This window comes from Macaca nemestrina, chromosome 14 (genome assembly GCF_043159975.1).
Source record: "Macaca nemestrina isolate mMacNem1 chromosome 14, mMacNem.hap1, whole genome shotgun sequence".
NCBI lineage: Eukaryota > Metazoa > Chordata > Mammalia > Primates > Cercopithecidae > Macaca > Macaca nemestrina.
Window position 1 is genome coordinate 25067872 of NC_092138.1, and position 22275 is coordinate 25090146.

At 35.8% G+C, this 22275-nt stretch overlaps 1 protein-coding gene across 4 annotated transcripts in view; it reads left to right on the forward strand.

The window, feature by feature from the left end:
• LOC105498675 (aldehyde dehydrogenase 1 family member A1) overlaps window positions 1–21976 on the forward strand; it is a 179813-nt gene extending 157837 nt beyond the window's left edge. For all 4 annotated transcript variants that reach the window (XM_011770932.2, XM_011770934.3, XM_011770935.3 and 1 more), the window contains 6 exons: window positions 4845–4947; window positions 6553–6737; window positions 10446–10610; window positions 12660–12817; window positions 16499–16573; window positions 21369–21976. In XM_011770932.2, the coding sequence (XP_011769234.1) occupies window positions 4845–4947; window positions 6553–6737; window positions 10446–10610; window positions 12660–12817; window positions 16499–16573; window positions 21369–21441 (759 nt within the window). In that variant the 3' untranslated portion in view covers window positions 21442–21976. The remainder of the gene's footprint in view (window positions 1–4844; window positions 4948–6552; window positions 6738–10445; window positions 10611–12659; window positions 12818–16498; window positions 16574–21368) is intronic.
• The last annotated feature ends 299 nt before the right edge of the window (window positions 21977–22275 follow it).

Genomic DNA, 22275 nt, shown 5'->3' on the forward strand with positions numbered 1-22275 from the left:
CGTGATACACCTATTTAAAATCAGAATGAGAGTAAACTGTTTTTAGTATGTTCATTACTTTTTCTGATGAGAAATATGGCTGCTGAGACCTTGTCATATTATTAGGAAGATTTATAATAGAAAATTAGGCCATAGTGATTTGTATGAATGAATATGATTTTATCCTGTAGATTATGAAAATTAAATAGTAGAGCCTCACCCTTTGCACCTCATTTGGGGGTGTCTTTCTCCTGTACATTCTGAAAGAGAGCCAGAAACTCCTAGCTTCCCTCGGTGGTACTTTAGCCTAGACTAACTTTTCTGCCTCTCTGGCTTGAACTTGACCATCCTAAAGGTGAAAGAAAAAGACCCCAACCACAAAGGAGAAGTGGCAGGCAGGAGGGAAGGCAGACTAGAAGGTGAAGTTTGGGGAAATAGATCCCCATTTATTCATGATGTTCTATCCTAAGCAAAAGAAAGCAGTGGAAGCATACTGTACCATGAAAAAAAAAATTCTTGAGTTATTCTATTATATTATGTGACTTTGTTAGGTGCTCAATGCAAAAAATAATGTGTGCTATTCATTGGTACACAGCGTAGACAGTGAAGAGTGAGCTTCACTCCATCTTAGAAAGCTGCTGACAACAAGAGACAAGGCAGGGTGTGATAAGGTACTAAGGTATGTACAAAGTGCTGTTAAAAGGTTCACAGGAAGAAATGATGATGTCCAAGTGGGTACTAGAACTAGCTCTGGGTTTTGAGGAACTGTTACTTTTTTAACTTCCTGGAAGTTGAGAAGCAAAAAAGACATTCCAGATAGTGTGGTGAGCATAATTTGATTATTTTATAATCTTAATTATTTACTCCAATATAAAGGCAAATTTACATGCAAACAGAAATGGTGGAAAATCAAACTTGATTTTTCTTGATCTTTTTAAAATGAAGTAAATAAATATATATATGTCTTCTTTGTTTTTCACAGACATAGAGTAGAAAAAGTTCACATTCTGCAAGTCCCTAATTAAGATAGGGAAAAGCAGACCCCACATTCAAGATTTATTGTAGACAAAACAAATGGGAATGTTCAAGACATGGCAATACATTTAAAACTGGTGACACCACAGGTTGAAATCATACCAGAGGAATAAAGGTGAAAATTCCTCAGCCTAGAATTCTAGATCCTCCCCAATAGGGAATCCATGTACCCATTGAGGTCTAGATCAAGCCTGTTCAACCCATGGCCAGGAATGGCTTTGAATGTGGCCCGACACATTTTTTTTTTTTTTTCATTCTCATCAGCTATCTTTACTGTTAGTGTATTTTGTGTGTGGCCCAAGACAATTCTTCTTCCAGTGTGGCCCAGGGAAGCCAAAAGATTGAACAACCCTGGTCTAGATCCTATGCCTACTCGTTCTCCAGGTCATCTGGACCAGGTGCTACTGTTTGCTGATCTCATCTTCAGCATCAGTTTGTTTTTGCTCATCCATGATCCCCTATAACATTGGGGGAGCACTTTACCTACCTTAAAAAAAAACCCTGGAGATTAAAAGTCTAGAAAATATCTTAGTTTACATTCTGACTCTACCCCTCCTAGCAGTGTGTCTTTAAAAAGTTAAGTAGCCTTACTAAATTTGAGTTTCTTCATTTGTAAAATGGAGATGAGATCAACCTTACTGAGTTGTACAGAATAAAATTAAATGAGCTAATGAGTAAAACATTTATCACCCTACTGAGCACTCAGTACATGTCATATTTCCTCCTTCATCCTATACTTTTTAATTTCTCACACTAGTTTACACAGTGTGAGATAAAAGCTTCCAGTCGAATATTTCTTTTTCTCCATCTCTGTCACTCTGCCCCATCTCTTCCCGATTATTCCATATATCTTTTCATTCCCCCCTGCTTTTAGTTCATACTTGGCCATAAGCTACTCTAAACTTGCTCCCACATGTTCCCTCTCTGGCTTTCTCCTTGCCTCTACAGTTCCAAGAGCAGAGCAGCCTAAATTTTAAAACACCCCATCTGAGTTCCCATTGTTCACCACATATAATAACAGTGCATGCTCATTGCCTTGTTACGTGTCTCTCTCTCTCTCTTGCTGATTATCCTTAAAGACAGTCTTATTCATGGTTATCTCCAGAAACCATCACAGTAAGAAATTCTAAATAAGTATTAAAGAATTAAATGTGAATAACACAATTTTAGGAGCCACACAGAAAAACCCATCTTCCTTCCAACTCCTGGAACTTAGTTCCACGCTCCCTGGAACTTCTTTCTGGATTTTCTTGTAACTTCACATTTGTTGCTTGGCAGATATTAAGGAACTTGATAAATGTCATGAAAGAGGCAAACAAGGCAAACAATAGACTGTATCCTTTGTGTTCATTGTAACAGTGACCCCCATTCTAACAACACTTTTGGCAAGGTAAGAATTTTTTTTTTTTTTTTTTGAGATGGAGTCTTGCTCTGTTGCCCAGGCTGGAGTGCAGTGGCACGATCTCGGCTCACTGCAAGCTCTACCCCCCAGGTTCACGCCATTCTCCTGCCTCAGCCTCCTGAGTAGCTGGGACTACAGATGCCCACCACCACGCCCGGCTAATTTTTTGTACTTTCAGTAGAGACAGAGTTTCACCATGTTAGCCAGGATGGTCTCGATCTCCTGACCTCATGATCTGCCCACCTCAGCCTCCCAAAGTGCTGAGATTACAGGCGTGAGCCACTGCAATGTCCCATTATGTTCATATAAAATAGAACTCTACCCACATTGTGCAAGACGTAATAAGTTAGACCATTTTCATGAGCATTTGCTACTTCTGCTCCACATGGCAATGCCACAGTATCATGGAATACACTGTTTACCCGTAGTCTTAATAGTTCTCATCTTTTCTTCACTGCATACTCCTTTGACAAAAATGATGAATGTAAGGGAATGAAATATAAGGGAATGAAATCATGAGATAAAAATTAATGTCTCCTTGTTTTGACTTTAGCTAGACTTTTGGGAAAACTCAAGCCTTTTATTTGCCATCTAAACTTGTGCCAAGCAAAAGCGTAGCCTTTCTTTCTCATTAATACTTCTAACCATTCTTTATGCTAGTTCTTTTGATGTCTGTTGCTTTTACAAAAATATCTCTGATTTTATTCCCTTCTCCAAGACAAAAGTTATCTACTTTAATGGAGTTTCTCCAGTAAACCTAAATTAAGCAAATAAAAAATTCAGAAAGAATTTGGAGAAATTAAAGGGTGAAAGGAAGTAAGTTTTTTATCTACAAAATTAAAAACTCTTTAACACCTTAAATGAAAATTCAGTTTCTGAAAGTGGTCATAAGAAGTGTATTATGGAATGGCATATAAGAGAAATTTCAGACAGGATTTCCCTAGTGCAAATCTCCTTTTAGTTTAGTTTTTATTAATCTACTTTTAGGGGTTTGATTTAGAAACATAAAATATTTAATTGAGATGAAAACATTAGCATATTAATGCCCTATTCTGTAATGCACAGTAGCAGTTAGTTCAGTAACCACATAAAATCTAAACACTCATTAAACATCGATTTCTCTCTTGTTCAGTTGGGATAGAAATTTTTTATTAAAATCTGACATGTGGAGTAAAAAAAAGAAATTTAGAAAATAAAAGAAGCAAAATAGTGAATTTCCTTTACAAAAGAAAGGCAAAGAAGATGTTGGTGGATTAAGGCTGCCATACAAATAATAAAAAAGAAATAATTGTAGAATCAGCCAAGTTTTTAGAGATAGAAAAACCAGAAACAACTATAGTAAATAATCTTGATGGGAAGTGATCCACAAAGGAAAAAATAATTGAAAACAGTCTTCCTCTGAAAAGAGCAAACTAGCATTAAAGAAAAAACCAGAACTGTAGGATTCCAGCTAACTGAAGTAGCTGCACAGATCCCATTTCTTTCATCCAGTTCCACTGTTCAAAGGTGTGTGTGTTGGGTGGGAAGACAGAGAAAGAAAGAAATAGAGAGACTGTCAATCCACAGTTAAATGAGCCTTCTGTCATAGATACAAATGAGGAGAGGTATGCAGTGATACGTTATTGTTACTGCTACCGTGGAGTTAATCTATTTGGGAAATGTATTTCTATACAAATGATACAATCTGAATCAGACTCTGAAGGAGCCTTCATGAGGGTATTTGGGAGACTAGGAAAAGAAATGGTCATATCATTTCTTCTAGTATCTGACCTAGTGTCATCAGAGAAGGATTTAAGGAGAAGCTAAGATATCAGCTGGACCCCTAAGAAGAATAGAACTTGAAGGCAGTCCAAGTTGGGGTGGACAAATGATGAGAAGAAGGATGAGATTCAAGAGGTAGTGAATATGTCGGTTTGACTGGATAGAGTTATCTGGATGCCAGAAGAGGGATAAAAAATGAAATAGCTAAGTTGCGACTGGCTCATGATAAGTCTGGTCAATCTGTAGAGAGATGAAATTCTGATTAAAATTAAAAATAACCTGTGTAGCCATCAATATGACTTATGTTCTATATCTCTGCTTTCTTGCTGATGAAGAAAAATCAGCATTTTTCTGATTCCTTTTATGTCTGTATGCTTGGACGAGGGGCCTTTTTATATCTAAAGTGCCAAATCTTTAAAAATGCCATTTTGCCAGAGAATCGCTTGAACCCGGGAGGCGGAGGTTACAGTGAGCCAAGATCGCACCACTTCACTGCAGCCCGGGTGACAGTGTGAGACTCCGTCTCAAAAAAAAAAAAAATGCCATTTGGTGTTTCTCCCAAATGAAATTTTACCGTGGCACACACATCACATAAATTTAGAATGCTAAATCAACCTATGTTCATGAGAGCTGGGTAAGCCTCCTCCTTTGTAATGCTCCCTTTCAGGTCGGCAAGTTGATCAAAGAAGCTGCCGGGAAAAGCAATCTGAAGAGGGTGACCCTGGAGCTGGGAGGAAAGAGCCCTTGCATTGTGTTAGCTGATGCTGACTGTGAGTAGAAGCCACTTTGTTAACTTTTCATCCTTCATCGTTTTTGGTGTCTGATAATGCCAAAAGTGAACTTGAACTTTCAGAAAAAAAAGCATTTGCTCCTAACATCAAAGTGTAAGGAATTAGAGTCCAGAATTACTCTTGAAAATCTCTTAAATCATCCTAAAGTTATAATACATAGATAATAGGCACAATTTCTTCCTGGTTTAGAATAGATTGCTATTTCCTCAGCTGAACCCTAGATGATGTAAACATTTTGCATTTAAGTGCCATGGTGTATTTTTAAAATCCTGTATCAGTGATTATTAACATTTCATTGAGCTAATGAAATACTCCAGAATGGGACTTGGATTGAGACCAACTGAGAAGACAGCAGTTTCACATTTGCCCTCTCCCTTCACTCTGGGTCATACACTCATTAAATGAAATGACCAGAAGAAAATTATACCTAAAATTTAAATATTTTTTTCTAGCAAGTATAGTGGAGTTTATGTATATTAAACCTACAAATTTGATGTAACTCCACTATATCATATTTTAGGTTCATTCTGATTATATTACCAAGTAGAATCTCCCAATTATATCCTAAATAGAAGTTAATTAGGAGAAATGCATGGTCAAACATTCTTTTTACTTTCACAACTGCATAATCTGTTTGAGGCTGTAAATACAAGTGGTTCATGGAATTAGCCTATGTCGCTGTTTTGATCTTAATTGAAGTATTTTAGAACACACTACCTTATGAAATAGTCTATAAACATGACAGGTTTCTAATTTTACTAAGATAGTCTGAAAACTGCTGCTGCTACAACTTAAGCAGATGTAATTAGTTCACAAAATAAATAATAATAATAACCAGTTGCTATAACATTGAATTGAATATTCAGCATTTAGAAAATTAAAATGCAAAGAAAATTTTATTCTTGTTTAGAGTCTACTAATGAAGCAACCTATTTCCTCCTTTTAATGCACGTTTTATCACCTAAAATAAGAGTTTATAGGCGCATATGAAATAATACGGTATACTTTAGATAAATTTTGAAAATGTCTTTGCTGGAATAAAATCATAAGGTGAGTGAGTGATTCTAAGTTTAGTGTTTTTTATTTTTTTAGTTATTTTTATTTTGTTTTTATTTCCCACAGAGATCACATTTCCTATTGAGTATTTAAGATATTTTGAAATTATTTAATTCAATAGAAATGTCAGGTTTATTTATTATCTGTTTAAAATCTGGGGCCTGAAAGTAATAATCTCAGTCATCTAATTGTATAAGTGGAGATATTTATATAAATCATTTCCAATGATTTATATCATTGATCTCATGATCAAATCTCATGATCAAATCTACATTCTTGGTGATGTCCATATTAAAGTTGTAATAGTAACCACGATTTTTTCAGATTCTGTATGTTGCTCTTTTTTCCATGGTAAATGGAGGATCAGAAAGATTAATTTGCCACCTGGCTGGTAGGAGGCAAACTATATTGAGCCCATGTCTGACTCTACCACTCATAATTTTTCTTTATCTCCATGTGCCTCTGAGAAATATATAAAATACATAATTTTTAGAAAGTATATCTTTAATGTGAATGTCTTCTTTGCAGTGGACAATGCTGTTGAATTTGCACACCATGGGGTGTTCTACCACCAGGGCCAGTGTTGTATAGCCGCATCCAGGATTTTTGTGGAAGAATCAATTTATGACGAGTTTGTTCGAAGGAGTGTTGAGCGGGCTAAGAAGTATATCCTTGGAAATCCTCTGACCCCAGGAGTCACTCAAGGCCCTCAGGTAAGTATAAAATAGAAAGGATAGCATTTTCAGGGCAGAGGAATAAAGTATCCTCTTTAGACCTAGATTTTATTGAATAAGATTACTTCCTATCTGAACAGCTTCCTAGGTAAGAATGCTGTGCCAGTTTGGTGATTAAAAGCAATCTAACTCCCAATGAAAATGGAATCATCCTGTTTTTGTGTTGCCCAGTTTTCATCCGAGAAACAGTTTACCAGCCATGCTGGGAATTAAATACATGAGGAAAAAATAACAAATGTTCTAATTTTTTTGCTTTCCTCAATCTGCACACCTCTTGATTCCTATATACAGTTCTCTGTCCGCTTTGAAGTTCTTATACCTTCCTACCGTTTTTTCCTCCTCAATCCTTCATCTCAGCTGCCATCCTAAATCCTCTGCAAGTCATCAGTTACTCTGAGTCCCTAATGGCAGTCTGGGGTCCTAAAAGGTCCTGAGTTTCCTTTGCGGCAAACTTTATTTCAGTTGTTAAAGCCCAGTTATTCCCTTAGGCACTCAGTTTTCTTTGTAGTCTTTATTATCAATAAAGGTCTCTCTCTCTCTTATCCAAAGATCACCTTTCCCTCTTCCTTGCATAGTTCTCTGTTCATTGTTTGTTTAAGCTTCTGGATCTTTGGTTGTGAATTTCTTCCTGCCCTTTGGGGTCTTGTTCTAGAGCAGTGATTCTAAACTAGGGGCAATTTTGCTCCCTTGCCCAGGGAACATTTGGCAATGTTTAGGGACATATTAAGTTGTCATTACCTTGGTGAGAAGGGATGGAGTCAGTAGGATAAGTAGGTATGTTCGAATTTGGAGAAACAAGACTAAAAAGCTCTGGGCTCCTCTACCATTAAATATTTATCTGTTGTTAGGAGAAAGAACTTATGCAAAGGGGACACTCATTCACTAAGCTTTAGCCTATTGCCTCATCCAGGGATCGTTGAGTGAACTGAGGCTTTTAAATACAATTATACAATCTTCCTCATTAAATATAACATCAAAACGGTTATAGAAAAAATAATGGTCAAAGAGATTTGTTTTGGGGAAAAAAATTAAAGTTTAAAAAAAATTTGAAGATTACAAATTTAAAGTATTTGGGGGTTAGAGCAATTACAAAATACATATGTATACTTTGTATATTTGTATTATATCTGTGCATTCATGTGTGTATATTTTTTTATATTTCAAGTGATTTTCCTATTTGATTTTATAGAAAAAAATATATATTGTCTTAAACTTGGAAAAATTAGTATTTTCATTTGAAAAAGAAATTGTGATATCCACATAAACTGTATTAAAATTATCACAGAGTAGCACCTTATAATAGTGTGGAAAGATGGACCTTTGAGTTACAGGCTAGATTTAAAATCCAACCTCCCTGAAACTATTGTCTTATGTGTAGAATGGGCATAGAAACCTCAATCTTCTGCAGTGCAACTGGATAATCTATAAAATGCATCCCTCAGAGTGATTGGTCCACATGCTCAAATGTCTAGTAAATAAATAAAAATTACATGCTTCCATTTATACCTATGGTGACAATTATCATACAGATCAGTGACTTCTATATCTATTCATTGCTTTTGTTGATACATGGTTTCTGAATAATTTTAGAACATCTAAGTGCTTTTTCTCAATTCATCTTCTTTAACCCATTAAGCCTAAGGAATTAAAGAATTTACCCACTCAAACACATTAAAATGTTTCCTTTGAGACTGCTACAATATCATGACCTACCTATTACATTTCATAGACTAGCCCATAGGCCAATGGCCCATCACATAAAAGAGCCCCAGCTACATCCTAACATTATTGAACAGTCCCTGGTGTCCAGAAAGAAGGTCAAGTTTATATATCGTCAATCTGATGCCTTCTGAAGAAGGTTTGTATTTGTGGTGAATCAAAATTAGCCAGATAAAACTGACTAGTCCCTAAGTAGAGCTTAATTTTTTGTTTGTAGTCCCAAGCTCCATCACAGTGTTCCTCAGTCTTTCCTGTGCCTGGGGATTCAGTAGATCTGAGGTGGGGTGAAAGAAGCACATTTGGCTACCAAATGATGCTGCAGTTGCTGGTTGTAGGACCACCTTGCCACTAGCAAGGCACGGAAGTACGAAGGCCTGTAGTTTTATAAGTTAGTGACCATCTAAGTTTTCCGACAAATAAGTCTTTTCAGCCCTTTTCTCCAGTATGTATGCAGGGATTGGATTGGCACCGGTTATTCAATGTGGTCACAGGCAGGAAAACATGATGACTTGGAAAATATATCTTGAAATAAAAACCAAATATCATGATGTTGAGGGCATAGTCAGATTAATATGTTCTAATAAGACAGAAAGCTTTATATAGAGGTACATGGACCCTTGACTATTTATTGAGAAACTAGAATATCTTACCCAGGCAGAATTTATCTCACCCCACCCCTTATTCTGCTACTATTCAACCTATGTAGTAATTTAAATATTGCTTCTTAACACTACAATTTCCTTAATCTGCTAGAAATGAACGAGTATTTTCCTTCTGGGATATTATATTAAATATTGCACTAAAGACCGTTGAGCAACATTGTACCAAATATTGTGCCAAATTTTAGAAAATAGTTTCTAGTTTCAAACAGTGCTTAATCTAGTTAGATATGGGGGCTGGACTGTGTCCAGTTAGAAATAACTTTATGGAAGCCTTTTCTTGGCTTTGGAAGGTAGAGAAGATTTGCAGAATCAGAGAAAGTGAAACATAAAATTTTCAAGTAGTGGGAAGTTAAACCTACAAGAGCTTCCACCCTCCAACCCATCTTAGCTCCTAGATCTCATGTTTTTCCTTTAATCCTTAACCCCTGCTACACCTGAGATAGGCAGCCCTCAGCAGTGACTTGGAATCCAAGAGTCACCCAGTCATTCAACATCACAAAATAGAAATTGAGACAAAAATGAGCCCCCGATTTCAGTGCTTGAAGGAAAGGTATGTGTTCCTGGTGTTCACAACCACAACTCTGAACTCATTTATTTTCCTTTTAAAAATAGTGTTTAAATAAAGACCATTTAAGTTCCGTAATACCTGGCATCTATTTAGATGTGGCTCATTTAATAAAGCAGGATGGTGACATTCAGGACAGGCCAGAATTCGAAGCAAACCTACCTACTGTCCCAGTGGGACCAGAACTGGGAAGGGTGCCCAGACTATGGTCAGAATGGGATATCCAAGGGCATCGGACAGGTCAGAGGGGGTAATTCAGAAATGGGGAGATCAAACAGAGGCTCGGGAGTCTTCTAAGAACAGTCTTAAAGCATCTCTTTCCCAACAGATCTAATTAAACCCAGTATCAAAGTTCTCTTTTTCTCTTTTCCCTCCTTTCATTTCAGCCAGGACAATAGTTTCCCGGTAAATGTATTTAGATTAACAGGCATTTCTACCAGAGAGAATAAATGATGATTGTGTAAAAGGTTTTTATGTGTTTGCAGTGCTGAATGCTTTTCCTATATAACTATAAAACAAATGTTAAATACAAATATCTATCTTCAAGAGACTTTTCCCTTAAAAGTCATGAGAAGAAAATGTATCCAAAGAATGAATCTGAGCCTCTGTTAGCTGTTTTGATTCAATATCTGGTTTAATTGCAATATTTTAGCATTTTGAAGCCTTTGTTAACAGGCCCAGTAATGTATTATCTTTACAAGTGACTATTTTTTTTCTTTTCATGTGATATTTTTCAAATAGATTGACAAGGAACAATATGATAAAATACTTGACCTCATTGAGAGTGGGAAGAAAGAAGGGGCCAAACTGGAATGTGGAGGAGGCCCGTGGGGGAATAAAGGCTATTTTGTCCAGCCCACGGTGTTCTCTAATGTTACAGATGAGATGCGCATTGCCAAAGAGGAGGTAAATGGTTTCATTCTGTTCTGTTCTTTTCATTGCCATGTTTCATCTGTATGTGTGTATACAAGTGTCCGTTTAAAATTCCCAGCACTTTGGAACATCTTTCTCTGTCAGTGTTACTCTTTATTCTGTTCTTGATAGAGGTTTAAGTTATTTGTGATAAAGACTAAAAAATACTAAGGGATCCATGGGGCCAGCCACAATTGTCCGGCCAACACAGTTCTGGATGCTTAACAATTTTTAGGTGCTGCGTTCACAACTTTAAAAAAAAATGGAAAAGAATCCTGTCATTTGCAGCAACAACCTGGAAAATTCATGCTCCATGAAATATGACAGGCGTAAAAGGACAAATACTGCATTATCTCACTTATATGTGGGATCTCAAAGAGTAGAACTCATAGAAGCAGAGATTGGAATGGTGGTTACCAGAGGCTTGGGGGAGTGGAGGATGAGGGTTGGGAAATGTTGGTCAAAGGATTCAAAATTTCAATTAGGAGGAATAAGTTCAAGAGAGCTATCATAAATATCCTGACTGTAATTCATAACAATGTATTATATACTTGAATATTGCTAAGAGAGTCAATTTTAAGTGTTCTCATCACAAAAGAGATAATTATATAGGTTCTACTTTCTGGTTCCATGTTTGCCCTATAGCCTTTTTCTACATAACAGCCATCCATGTATTTGAAAACAGCATTTGTCTCCTCTATCACTCCCTACCTTCTGTGTGTTCTTGGTCCTTTCATTCTTGCATATCTTGATTAATACCAGATAAGAGGTGGAAAACAATCTTCAATTAAGGAAACATTTATTGTGTTCCTATAATAGGTTAATATATAGGAGAACAGCTAGCTTACTACTTCAAAGTAGGAGCCTGGAGCTATGTGCTGTGTTCAATTAAAATTATGTAAAATATGAACACAATTATTAGAGTAGCAGCTGTGTATATGGTTCCTACATTCAAATATGATTCGATTTATAATGTTAAGATTTGCACTCAACCTCTATTGAGCAGTAGCCCCTCCCTTCTGACACTTAAATCAGTGGTGAACACCAGAAAACCGTTTATCATTTCTGGTTTTTGTCTCCCTTCATTCACATTTCCCAGAACATTCTGGTAATTTCAGAGGAGTCTTTATTTGATCTTAATAGATCAAATACAGGAGCTATATGGAATTTTTTTTTCCATATGGAAATACAGGAGCTTAATTTTAAAGAGAAAATCCAGTTGTTTTTCTTCTACCTGAGGCTGAGATACAGGGTGAATTGAGTTTGGGCTGCAGTAACCAGGGACTTAGTGAAAGCAAAAGAGTAATTTAGGCTAGAGTAAGCAAATTGTGATTTTTGTTTTCTGTCCTGCAGTTATAGCGATTACCAATGAACTCATGCTTTGATTAGAATAGGATGGTTTAGAATGTATAAGCTCTTGCAGTAATGAACAATTCTGTTTGATATATTTAAGTTGCCTAAGACTTTGCTACAGAGTAGACTAAAAGTTCATGATGTTTACCTAACTTGGCTAATTATGAAAAGTAATTAGTAATTATTCTACTGAGTATACTAGAATAGTTAATATTTTACCAATGACATACAGGTGTTTAAAGCATTATTATTATTAATCATTGCCTGTTCATTTATCCAGTAGATTGCTTTCTGGGGCTTGTAATTATATGTAGTGACTTAGAAGATAAGAAAAACTAGAGAGTGAATTTAAAATATTCCCAAGTGAAAAAGAAATTCTGAAGTTAATGATTTGTTGCACAATCATAAGTTCTTGAAAGCTTAATTCCAACATCTAGAAACTTAATATTGCCTTAATTATTTGTACCCTTTCTTCTTCCAAGGAAATTTAACAACTGATAGTTAAACTGAAATTTAACTATCTGTTTTCACCTACCATTTTTGGAGTTAACTATTTGGATTCTCACACATAGGTTTGAGATGAGCAACAAAATCTTAATCAATTTAGGATAGTGTATAGGAAAAAAAAATCTACAATATCATTTTTCATTTTAACCTATTATTTTTACTTATTTATTTCTTGTGGTATAGATTTTTGGACCAGTGCAGCAAATCATGAAGTTTAAATCTTTAGATGACGTGATCAAAAGAGCAAACAATACTTTCTATGGCTTATCGGCAGGAGTCTTTACCAATGACATTGATAAAGCCGTAACCATCTCCTCTGCTCTGCAGGCAGGAACAGTGTGGTAAGTCCAACCTAAGTAATGTAGTCTTTTCAGTAATAACCACATTAATGGATTACTACCTTGAACCTTTTCAGACTTGGATTTTTCATTTGGAATTACCTATCCTTCTCTAGAAAAGCAGTTGCTGCCTTGAAAAACAAACAAAAGGCTGGGCGCGGTGGCTCACGTCTGTAATCCCAGCACTTTGGGAGGCTGAGGTGGGTGGATCACCTGAGGTCAGGAGTTTGAGACCAGCCTGGCCAACATGGTGAAGCACCATGTCTACTAAAAATACAAAAAGTAACTGGGTGTGGTGCCTGTAATCCCAGCTACATGGAGGATGAGGCAGGAGAATTGCTTGAGCCCGGGAGGCGGAGGTTGCAGTTGCAGTGAGTCGAGATCATGCCATTGTACTCTAGCCCTGGCAACAAGAGCAAAACTCTGTCTCAAAAAAAAAAAAAAAGAAGAAGTTTTATTGGAAGAACTTTAGGGAGGATATTCTCTTTAACTTTATCTAGCTTCTTGAAATTGCTTACCAAAAATATTGTGTTGATGTTTGGTTAACACAATATAAGAACTGCTAAGTAATTTCTGGGCACTTGGTACTATGCTGTATACAGGGAGGTAAAAGAATAAGTTCTGTGTGACCAGTAAGCAATACTTACTTGGTACCCTTGTGTATGCAAATATTTAATTCTTGTATCAGCCTTCTTACTCTAGGATTATTAGAGATAATTGAAGTTATTTTTAAAAAATTGAATTTTGAAGATCCCCTCCCTCTCCCATTTTTGACCTAGTTTATAGCTCTTATTTTTATACTTTAATCAAGAGACTATAAACATGAAGTCTATGCCTCTCAAACTGTTGCATTCTATACTCAACCGTCAGTCTCTAGACTATGTCTTTGGTCACTTTGGCCCCATTAGCCTCATTTTGGCCCCTTGGTCCTGGCAATAGCCCAAGATTATTTTCCTTCCCAACACTAAGTCACACCTAGATCAGACCTATGCAGTTTGTTCGTTCTTTCTTTCTTTCTTTCTTTCTTTCTTTCTTTCTTTCTTTCTTTCTTTCTTTCTTTCTTTCTCTTTCCTTCCTTCCTTCCTTCCTTCCTTCCTTCCTTCCTTTCTTTCTTTCTTTCTTTCTTTCTTTCTTTCTTTCTTTCTTTCTTTCTTTCTTTCTTTCTTTCTTTCTTTCTTTCTTTCTTTCTTTCTCTTTCTCTCTTTCTCTCTCTCTTTCTCCTTCTCTCTCTCTCTTTCTCTTTCTCTCTCTCTTTATTTATTTATCTATTTATTTGATGGAGTCTCACTCTGTCACCCAGGCTGGAGTGCAGTGGTGCAATATTGGGTCACTGCAACCTCTGCCTCCTGGGTTCAAGTGATTCTCCTGCCTCAGCCTCCCAAGTAGCTGGGACTACAGACATGCACCACCAAGCTCAGCTAATCTTTGTATTTTGTTTTATTCTTTTTTTAGTAGAGACGGGGTTTCACCATGTTGGCCAGGCTGGTCTCGAACTCCTGACCTCAAGTGATCCACCCACCTTGGCCTCCCAAAGGGCTGGTATTACAGGCCTGAGCCACCATGATGACCTGGACCTATACAATATTCTAAGGCTGTGGTTCTCAGTCCTGGCTGTTCATTAGAATAATCTCGGGGGCTTTAAAAGTGTATAAACGGATTTCGGGCAGGGGAGGGTGTACATTAACACAAATTATATCAATGCTATAGTTTGAATTTCTCCTTCAAAGCTCATGTGGCAATTTAATTGCCATTGTAACAGCAATAAGAAGTGGGCCTACTGGGAGATTCTTAAATAAAATTCAGCAAGTTCTTCTTGAATAGTCAGTATAGCTAGTGATTAATATAGAATTTGCCTATGATAAAAGCATTAATAAAATTCAGCATAGTTACTGTGTGTATGTATATTATCACCATTTACTGAAGATATACATACCAAGTACTACAACAGGAATACGCTTCATGCAATCTTACGCATACTTTGAAACAATCCTATTAAATATTATCATCTCCACTTTACACATGAGGAAACACTTGCTTACAGATGACAGATAACATTTTGAACTCAAAGTTTTTGCCAAGTGAACATTTCTCAGTTCTCTGTTAATTCACAGTAAAAACAGTTTCATTTCTAGTCTACAGTAAAATGAGCAAACTTATTCTCTGCACTTTTTAACAAAGACAAATTTCAGGTTTTGTATTTTCGACTAGCAGAATGTTCCATGCTTGCTTGATGAAGCTTGTTATGACATCACCCCACTGAGGGTCTTGGGAATCCCCAATCAGGAATTTCCTCCCTTAGGAAAAGCAGAGGGGACCATCTTGTTACTATATATCCTAGAAGATAATAATTTTCTGGCATTGTCCCAGACCTAATAGCTGCTTGGTGTTTTCAGGACAATTATTGAACTCCAGAGTTGCAGTAATTTTACTCATAATTTCAAAGTAGGTATTTGATTTTGCAATTTAAAGGGCAGTTAAACAAATCTGAGACAATACTGCCTTTTATAAGTGTAAATTTATTAAAGGAATTATCCCTCCAGGATGAGAGATATAATTAAGAACTCTACGGTCCAGTGAGAATGTGGAACTTTGGAAACTGGGATAGTGTTTTAACAAAGAAAACATCTGAATGTTATCTCAGGATAAAAGTAATGACCAGTCTTCAAAGTATAATACAATTTATCTGGAAGCCACCCTGGCTTTTTTGTTTGTTTGATTGGTTGGTTGGTTTTCTAAATTTTTTTGTAGAGGCAAGGGTTTTCTATGTTCCTCAGGCTGGTCTCGAACTCTTGGGCTCAAGTGATCCTCCTGCCTCAGTCTCCAGCTACTAACCTAGGCTCTGGAAGCCACACTGTTGTCCACCTATTAAAATAGCATGAAGGGAGAGAAAAGTATAAACATAAATCTCCTTTAAAAAGTGTTTTTCTCTTGTGTATAATGAGAATCATGTACGTAATTAGATTTTGCTAACTTTGGCCACCAGTAAATTTAAAGCTAAACATATTGTTTATGGTCTGCAAAACTGCATTCTCATTTTCCCCATCTTGATCTTCTATTGTAATTTTTTGTTGGACTCTAATTACTCCCATTCATGTAATTATGTTTGTTTATACAAGTATCTTTAAACACTTTATGAAACATGACAGGGAATAAATAATAATTAAACCCAACTCCTGCCAAGGCCTCTGTTTAAGCAATTTATTTAACCAATTAATGGGGAAAAAATTAACTGAGTAATATGATACATATTACAATTGCAAAAGAAAATTGATTCTAGCCTGTTAAGTATAGAAACATCAAGAGAATTACAAGCTGATCCATATATAGGCAGTAATGAATACCGATCCAACAACTTCTAGCTTCTAGCAAACCATATCCTTCCCCCTACAGCATAGTGACTATTCTATCTTTTATAAATTCAGACTACCACTTCTCAGGGACACAATGCATGACCAAAATGGCTGTCCACATATGCAGTTGCACTATTCTATTTGTTTCTAGGTAGTGTGTATCCATATATGTCTGCATTCTAATTTATTGTGCTGCTTTTTATATCAAGATGAGTATGTTATATTGAAATTAATGGAGTTTGTAAGGAGCTTTCTAAATTTCTAAAACTGCCAAAAAGGAGGTTTCTTTTCACACATTAAGTATTGTCTATAATGCACTTTTCTTTCTCTTCAGGGTGAATTGCTATGGCGTGGTAACTGCCCAGTGTCCCTTTGGTGGATTCAAGATGTCTGGAAATGGACGAGAACTGTAAGATTAACGTTCTATTAAGATAAATATTTATTTTTATAAAAATGATTTTCATTCCCAGGGAATTAACTCAGAGTTTTCACCTTAAATAAAACCTGCCTCTGTTCTTTCCTGGAGATTCATAGCACCAAATAGCTTATTAAATGTTGGATGTACTCCATAGTGCAAAAGGTGATTGCAGAAGGCAACATAATTTACTAAGTTCCTACTATATTTTAGGGACTATATTAAGCAACTTACATTGGTGATTGTAATGTTGCTTGCTTTTACAATTGCTGCTGTATATATGAATGTAATCCATTTGGGAAACATTTCCAGAAAAGAGGTGGAAGCTATGAATTGGTGATTGTAAGAAAGGTGCAAATGTAAACACTGTAGTTATTTGAATAAACCATTTACATAAGTAAATTAGGTGACTTATGTAAAGGAAATTTCAGTGTAAGAGGAATGATTCCCATTTGTTGAGATATTATTGATGTAGACTTTAAAATTTTTAATTACCATAAGGAGTTATTTTTAGTACTAAAATTTAAACCTAAAAAGAAATTTGAGGAAAACATGTTTTATAGTAGTGACTAGATTAAGAATATTTATATATAAATGCATTTATGAAATTTCAATTACTTTTGAAACCAGGGTATATAGACTTTTTAAGAATGCACATATATATGTAAATACAGAAAGTAGTGGCAATATACTTAGTTGATTCTAAGCAATTTTAATCATTTTATTTCTTAAAACTTTTTATATGTATTAATGTAAACATTTATGAAGAAAAAATAGAAACCTTATAGTATCAAACATAGATTGTAAACTTGCTCATTTTATAATTAGCAAATGAAAATGTCTGTTTCTCAATTTCTAAATGCAGTAAATAGTTGAGTACTGTACTCTAATGAATCAGCAAAATCACAAGGAAACAAATATCTCCGGGGAGTCAGTGAAATGAGAAAATTATGAAATGACCAGTCTACTTTCTTAATATGTTTTCATTCATTAAGCACTTGCTATGTGTAAGGTCCTAGCAACCCCGGAGACATGACACTGCATTCCATCCTCTACATAACTGTGGTGGCAGGAGGAATATGTAAAAACACATGCAAAATAACCTACATACACTATGAAATAAGTAGTAATACACTGGGACTCCATATCCTATGGAGGTAGAGAAGCAATTAAAGTACAGAGCAAAGTATTGAAGAAAACCTAGACACTACCAGAGTGTAAGAGTCAGGATGGCATCTCTCTAACCATCGCTATTTTCATCTGTCAGACAAGGCCAAGGATTGTGAGTGTGGATAAGAATGGAAGAAGCAAATAGATCTTTTAACCTCTATTCCATGCTTAAGATTCTATAGTTCTGACCCCAGTGGAAATCCAGTGGTTGAAAACTTAATGGCAGTTGACGGAGAAGAAAACTTCTCCTAACAGAAGAGATGAAATTTCCTCTAGGGCAGAAAGCAAGTGTAGGATATCAGTTAGCAGAGAAGAGAGCTTTCTTGCATGGAACATTACATGTGGTATGTTGAGGGGCTAGTTAATTTGGTTGATTGGTATGGATTTATGGGGATGAAAAATATGATTTCAGAGTTACATATGATACAGATTAAGAAGTCCTGCACTTAAGAAATTTGACTTAGATTTCATTAGTGGAGTAGTGAAAAGCCATGGATATATTTAGAATGTTGCTAAGGTAGAACAAAAGATTAACCCATCAAAAATGCATGGTGTAGCTGAGAAAATATTACTGGAGTCTGACCAGCTGAATTTGATTCCTGATTCTGCCACTTGCTAGCCATGCACCCCAGTTCAAGCTACCTAACTTCTGAGCCTCTACTTTCTCATATTTCGTGAAGATGTTCCCATTCCACTTAAGATGGAATGAGAGTTCTTGTGAGAGTTAAATGACATACTGAATATTAAATCCCTAACCACATAACTGCCACAAAGTGTAAATTCAACAAATGGGTTTCTTCCTTCCCTTGTTTCTTCTCTTTCTATTACTGGAGAATATCTTGGCAAAACTAATTACTTTGTACAAAAAGTAAAAACAAAGGTTGGATTTCTCTGAAGGGCAGTTGGTTCGTTGCTGGCCTGGTTATCTAACAACACATTTCACTGAGAACATTAAAGATAAAATAATCAAAAGGAATGCAAGACTAAAGTAGACCAAACATGTCAATTTCGTTGAACATAATTTGGTCAGACTTTAAAGTGAAGGCATAAAGAAATCAAATAAGAGAAGGACTGAAACAGGAATCAACCATCAGTAATTTCCTAAAAATCTAGAACGTGGGTATAGATAATTTCTTTCAAAGACAAATGACAAAGTTGTGTGTGTGTGGTTTTTTTAACTTCAAAAATTCAACTTGAGAATGCTACAGTTAAAGTCTACCTGAAACCAAATTTGGTGAACTTAATAAACAAGTCATTTGCTGCAAGATGTTCCAAGAGTTACACGTTATTACTCAGGTGATAACCTCAAATGACTCCCAAGAGTTAATTTACAAATTTTCCTCAACAATAGAAAGACAGAATTGATCAGTTGAGAACAGAGTCCTCAAAGAGCCAAAAATGGTGTTATGAGAACCCCAATGTGTTTGAAGGTGATACAGAGTATGCAAACCTTGATTTTGCATCTCTGATCATAGTGTTGGCACTGGGATTAGAGAAAAGACAGAAATTTCTCCCTTTGTGTAATTGTACTCAGTTTCACTTAGGTTAGCATAGATCCTTTAAGACTTTGCTAGTATGGTGTTTTAAACTTAATTGGCTCTCAGCACCTCACATGATATTTTTTTCCTGCTGTTCCATAGAAAAGGGGAACAAGAAAGTGTAAACTAATGGTTGTATAGTGAGAACACAAATGAATTTTTTTTTTCTTGAGGATATTTACCAAGTCTGTTCAGCAAACAGTTCTTCTGTGCCTACTTAATTAGTGCCAGTCTCAATCCTGGGTACAGAGAGGAAATCAGATGTAATGTGGTGCTAGCACCTTTTTTTTTTTTTTTCCCAGTGTGAACCCTGGAGAAGCAGCATAGGTTGATATCACTTGCAAGTTTATTACCAATAAACGAATCTATGTAAGGTTGAAAGGGCCTCTATGCCAGTATGCTTGTTTGTAATATTGGGTCACATTATTTCCAAACACTTATTACCAGTGCCAACTCAGGCTTCACTCGAGACCTACTAAATCAGAATCAGTATTTGAATAAGGTCCCAGGTGATTTGTACACTGAAGATTTTAGAAATCTACAAACAGTAATTCACAGACACAGTAAGATGAAGAGAAATCCAAACAGATGTTTGGGACTATGTCGTAGATGCAGTATAGGCATAGGAATTCTAAGGAGCAGGACATATTTCAGCCTGAATATGACAATAATCCCACTTATTACTCTCCTGAGAGCTTCAAGTGTCTATGTGACCCAAAATACAATAGAAAACCTATTGGTGAAAGTCATGGGTTGATTGATCTAACCCTGAGATAAAATACTTATTAAAATATTATCTTTTAATGGATTTCAGACAATTGAGGCTAAGCCCTTTCATTACTTTAAGGAACATGCTCACTGAAGCTTTTAAAAGGTATTTTCAAAAGCTTAATTGCCCAAGAAAATAATCAGTGTAAGAGTATTAGGTTACCCAGCAGAAAATGATGTCTTCCACATACCTGTCTATATCACAAGAAGGGAGGGGTAAAAAAGGATCAAGATCTTATTCTTCTGTAAGCCTACATGTGCGTGAGTGTTATGATTTTGAGACTACTCTTACATACATGTAATTTGATCCTCTCATCAAAACAATATAGAGAATAACTGAGCCCAGTCTTTTTAGTCATCTCTTCAACAAGGGGTAAATCAGTCAGTTTCTAAACCTGGTGGGAGGTCCCCATAAACCTGATTACAAGGTCCCAGAGTCCAAACTGATTGACTCGCATTAATTCCTGATCGTTTGGGTTGAACTTAAGAGTTATACAAGAAAATGGTGGGGGATAGAGGAGGTTGCATAAAGGGGAAAAACCAAGAACTACAAAAAAGCCCAAGAGCCTGAATTTAGACCAATCTATCATCTTCCTCCTCTTAAAAGAAAACAATTAAAAAAAAAAAAAAAAAAAAAACTTCAAACAACAAAGGTCAGGTTTTTGTTTTGCCAAGAATCAAAAGATTTTGCTGAAACTACTGCTGCAAAATATTTTGTTTCAAGCCATGTTAGGGCACCTTAGACTAGAAATGAAACCATGTTCAATTTCTATCCCCTTCCCACTTCTGTGACAATCACACATGGTGAATACAAGCTCTACTCTAGTTCTACAGTAAAACTACAGCAAAACTGTAGAAGTAGAGTAGAACTTGTAGTGATCATATATTGCTACTTCTCCTCTTGTCCTATGTCCGTCTTATTTCAATCTAAACTAGAAATGACAAAATTCTTGTTGAGTTGAATTGTCTTTTGAGTAGTTTTAGAGCTTTTTGTTTTCTTTTCATTTTTCCAAGATGACATTGTTGCATCTGCAGTTAGAGTTTTTAAAATCAAGTAGAATAATGTCAAAAGGGAACTATTTCTGTGAGAAATCAACTGAAAGTTTTAAAGAAAATTTTCCCCACAAGGGAATCTGTGTAAGACCAGAAAGCTGATGATTGGCTAGCTACTATATGAGATGCTCTGTACACAAGAAATACTTTCTATTGTCCCTAGCCAGTAAAACAAGAACAAACTTGTACAAACATGAACTATAGCATATTTACACTGCTGTGCTAAACAGTGTTTGTGGGTTTGTTTTCCTTCTCTCTAGGGGAGAGTACGGTTTCCATGAATACACAGAGGTCAAAACAGTCACGGTGAAAATCTCTCAGAAGAACTCATAAAGAAAATACAAGAGTGGAGAGAAGCTCTTCAATAGCTAAGCATCTCCTACAGTCACTAATATAGTAGATTTTAAAGACAAAATTTTTCTTTTCTTGATTTTTTTAAACATAAGCTAAATCATATTAGTATTAATACTACCCATAGAAAACTTGACATGTAGCTTGTTCTGAAAGCATTATTTGCCTTCTGAAATGTGACCCCCAAGTCCTATCCTAAATAAAAAAGACAAATTTGGATGTATGATCTCTCTAGCTTTGCCATAGTTATGTGGTTTTTCTTTGTAGCTGCTTTTCCAGGATAATCATTTTATAGAAAGGGAACAGTTGCATTTAGCTTCTTTCCCTTAGTGACTCCTTGAAGTACTTAACATACATGTTAACTGCAGAGTAAATTGCTCTGTTCCCAGTAGTTATAAAGTCCTTGGACTGTTTTGAAAAATTTCCTAGGATGTCAGTCTGCTTGTCAAATGAAATAATCCTTGTAATATGTAGCTGTAAACTGAATATAAAGCTTAATAAAAACAACCTTGCATGATTCTTGTTACTTTTGAATTTTTTTAAGTACAAGTTTTGGTTACAGTGATTTCTTCTTATCACTTAAAAACAGTATTAAACTGAGCATAAAGGTACATTTAAAAGTAAAAGTCTAATCCACCCATTCTCAAATGCGTAAAGAAACACGTTGTATTTTCCAGAAGAATTCTTGAAATCAATACATTTTATTGGAAATAGATGGCCTCAGTCCTTCAGTAAGCAATTATTGAGTTCCTACAAAGTTTTGGATGTGTTAAGTGTTGTAGAAAAGAGGTGAATAAGGAATGGTCCATTATCTGA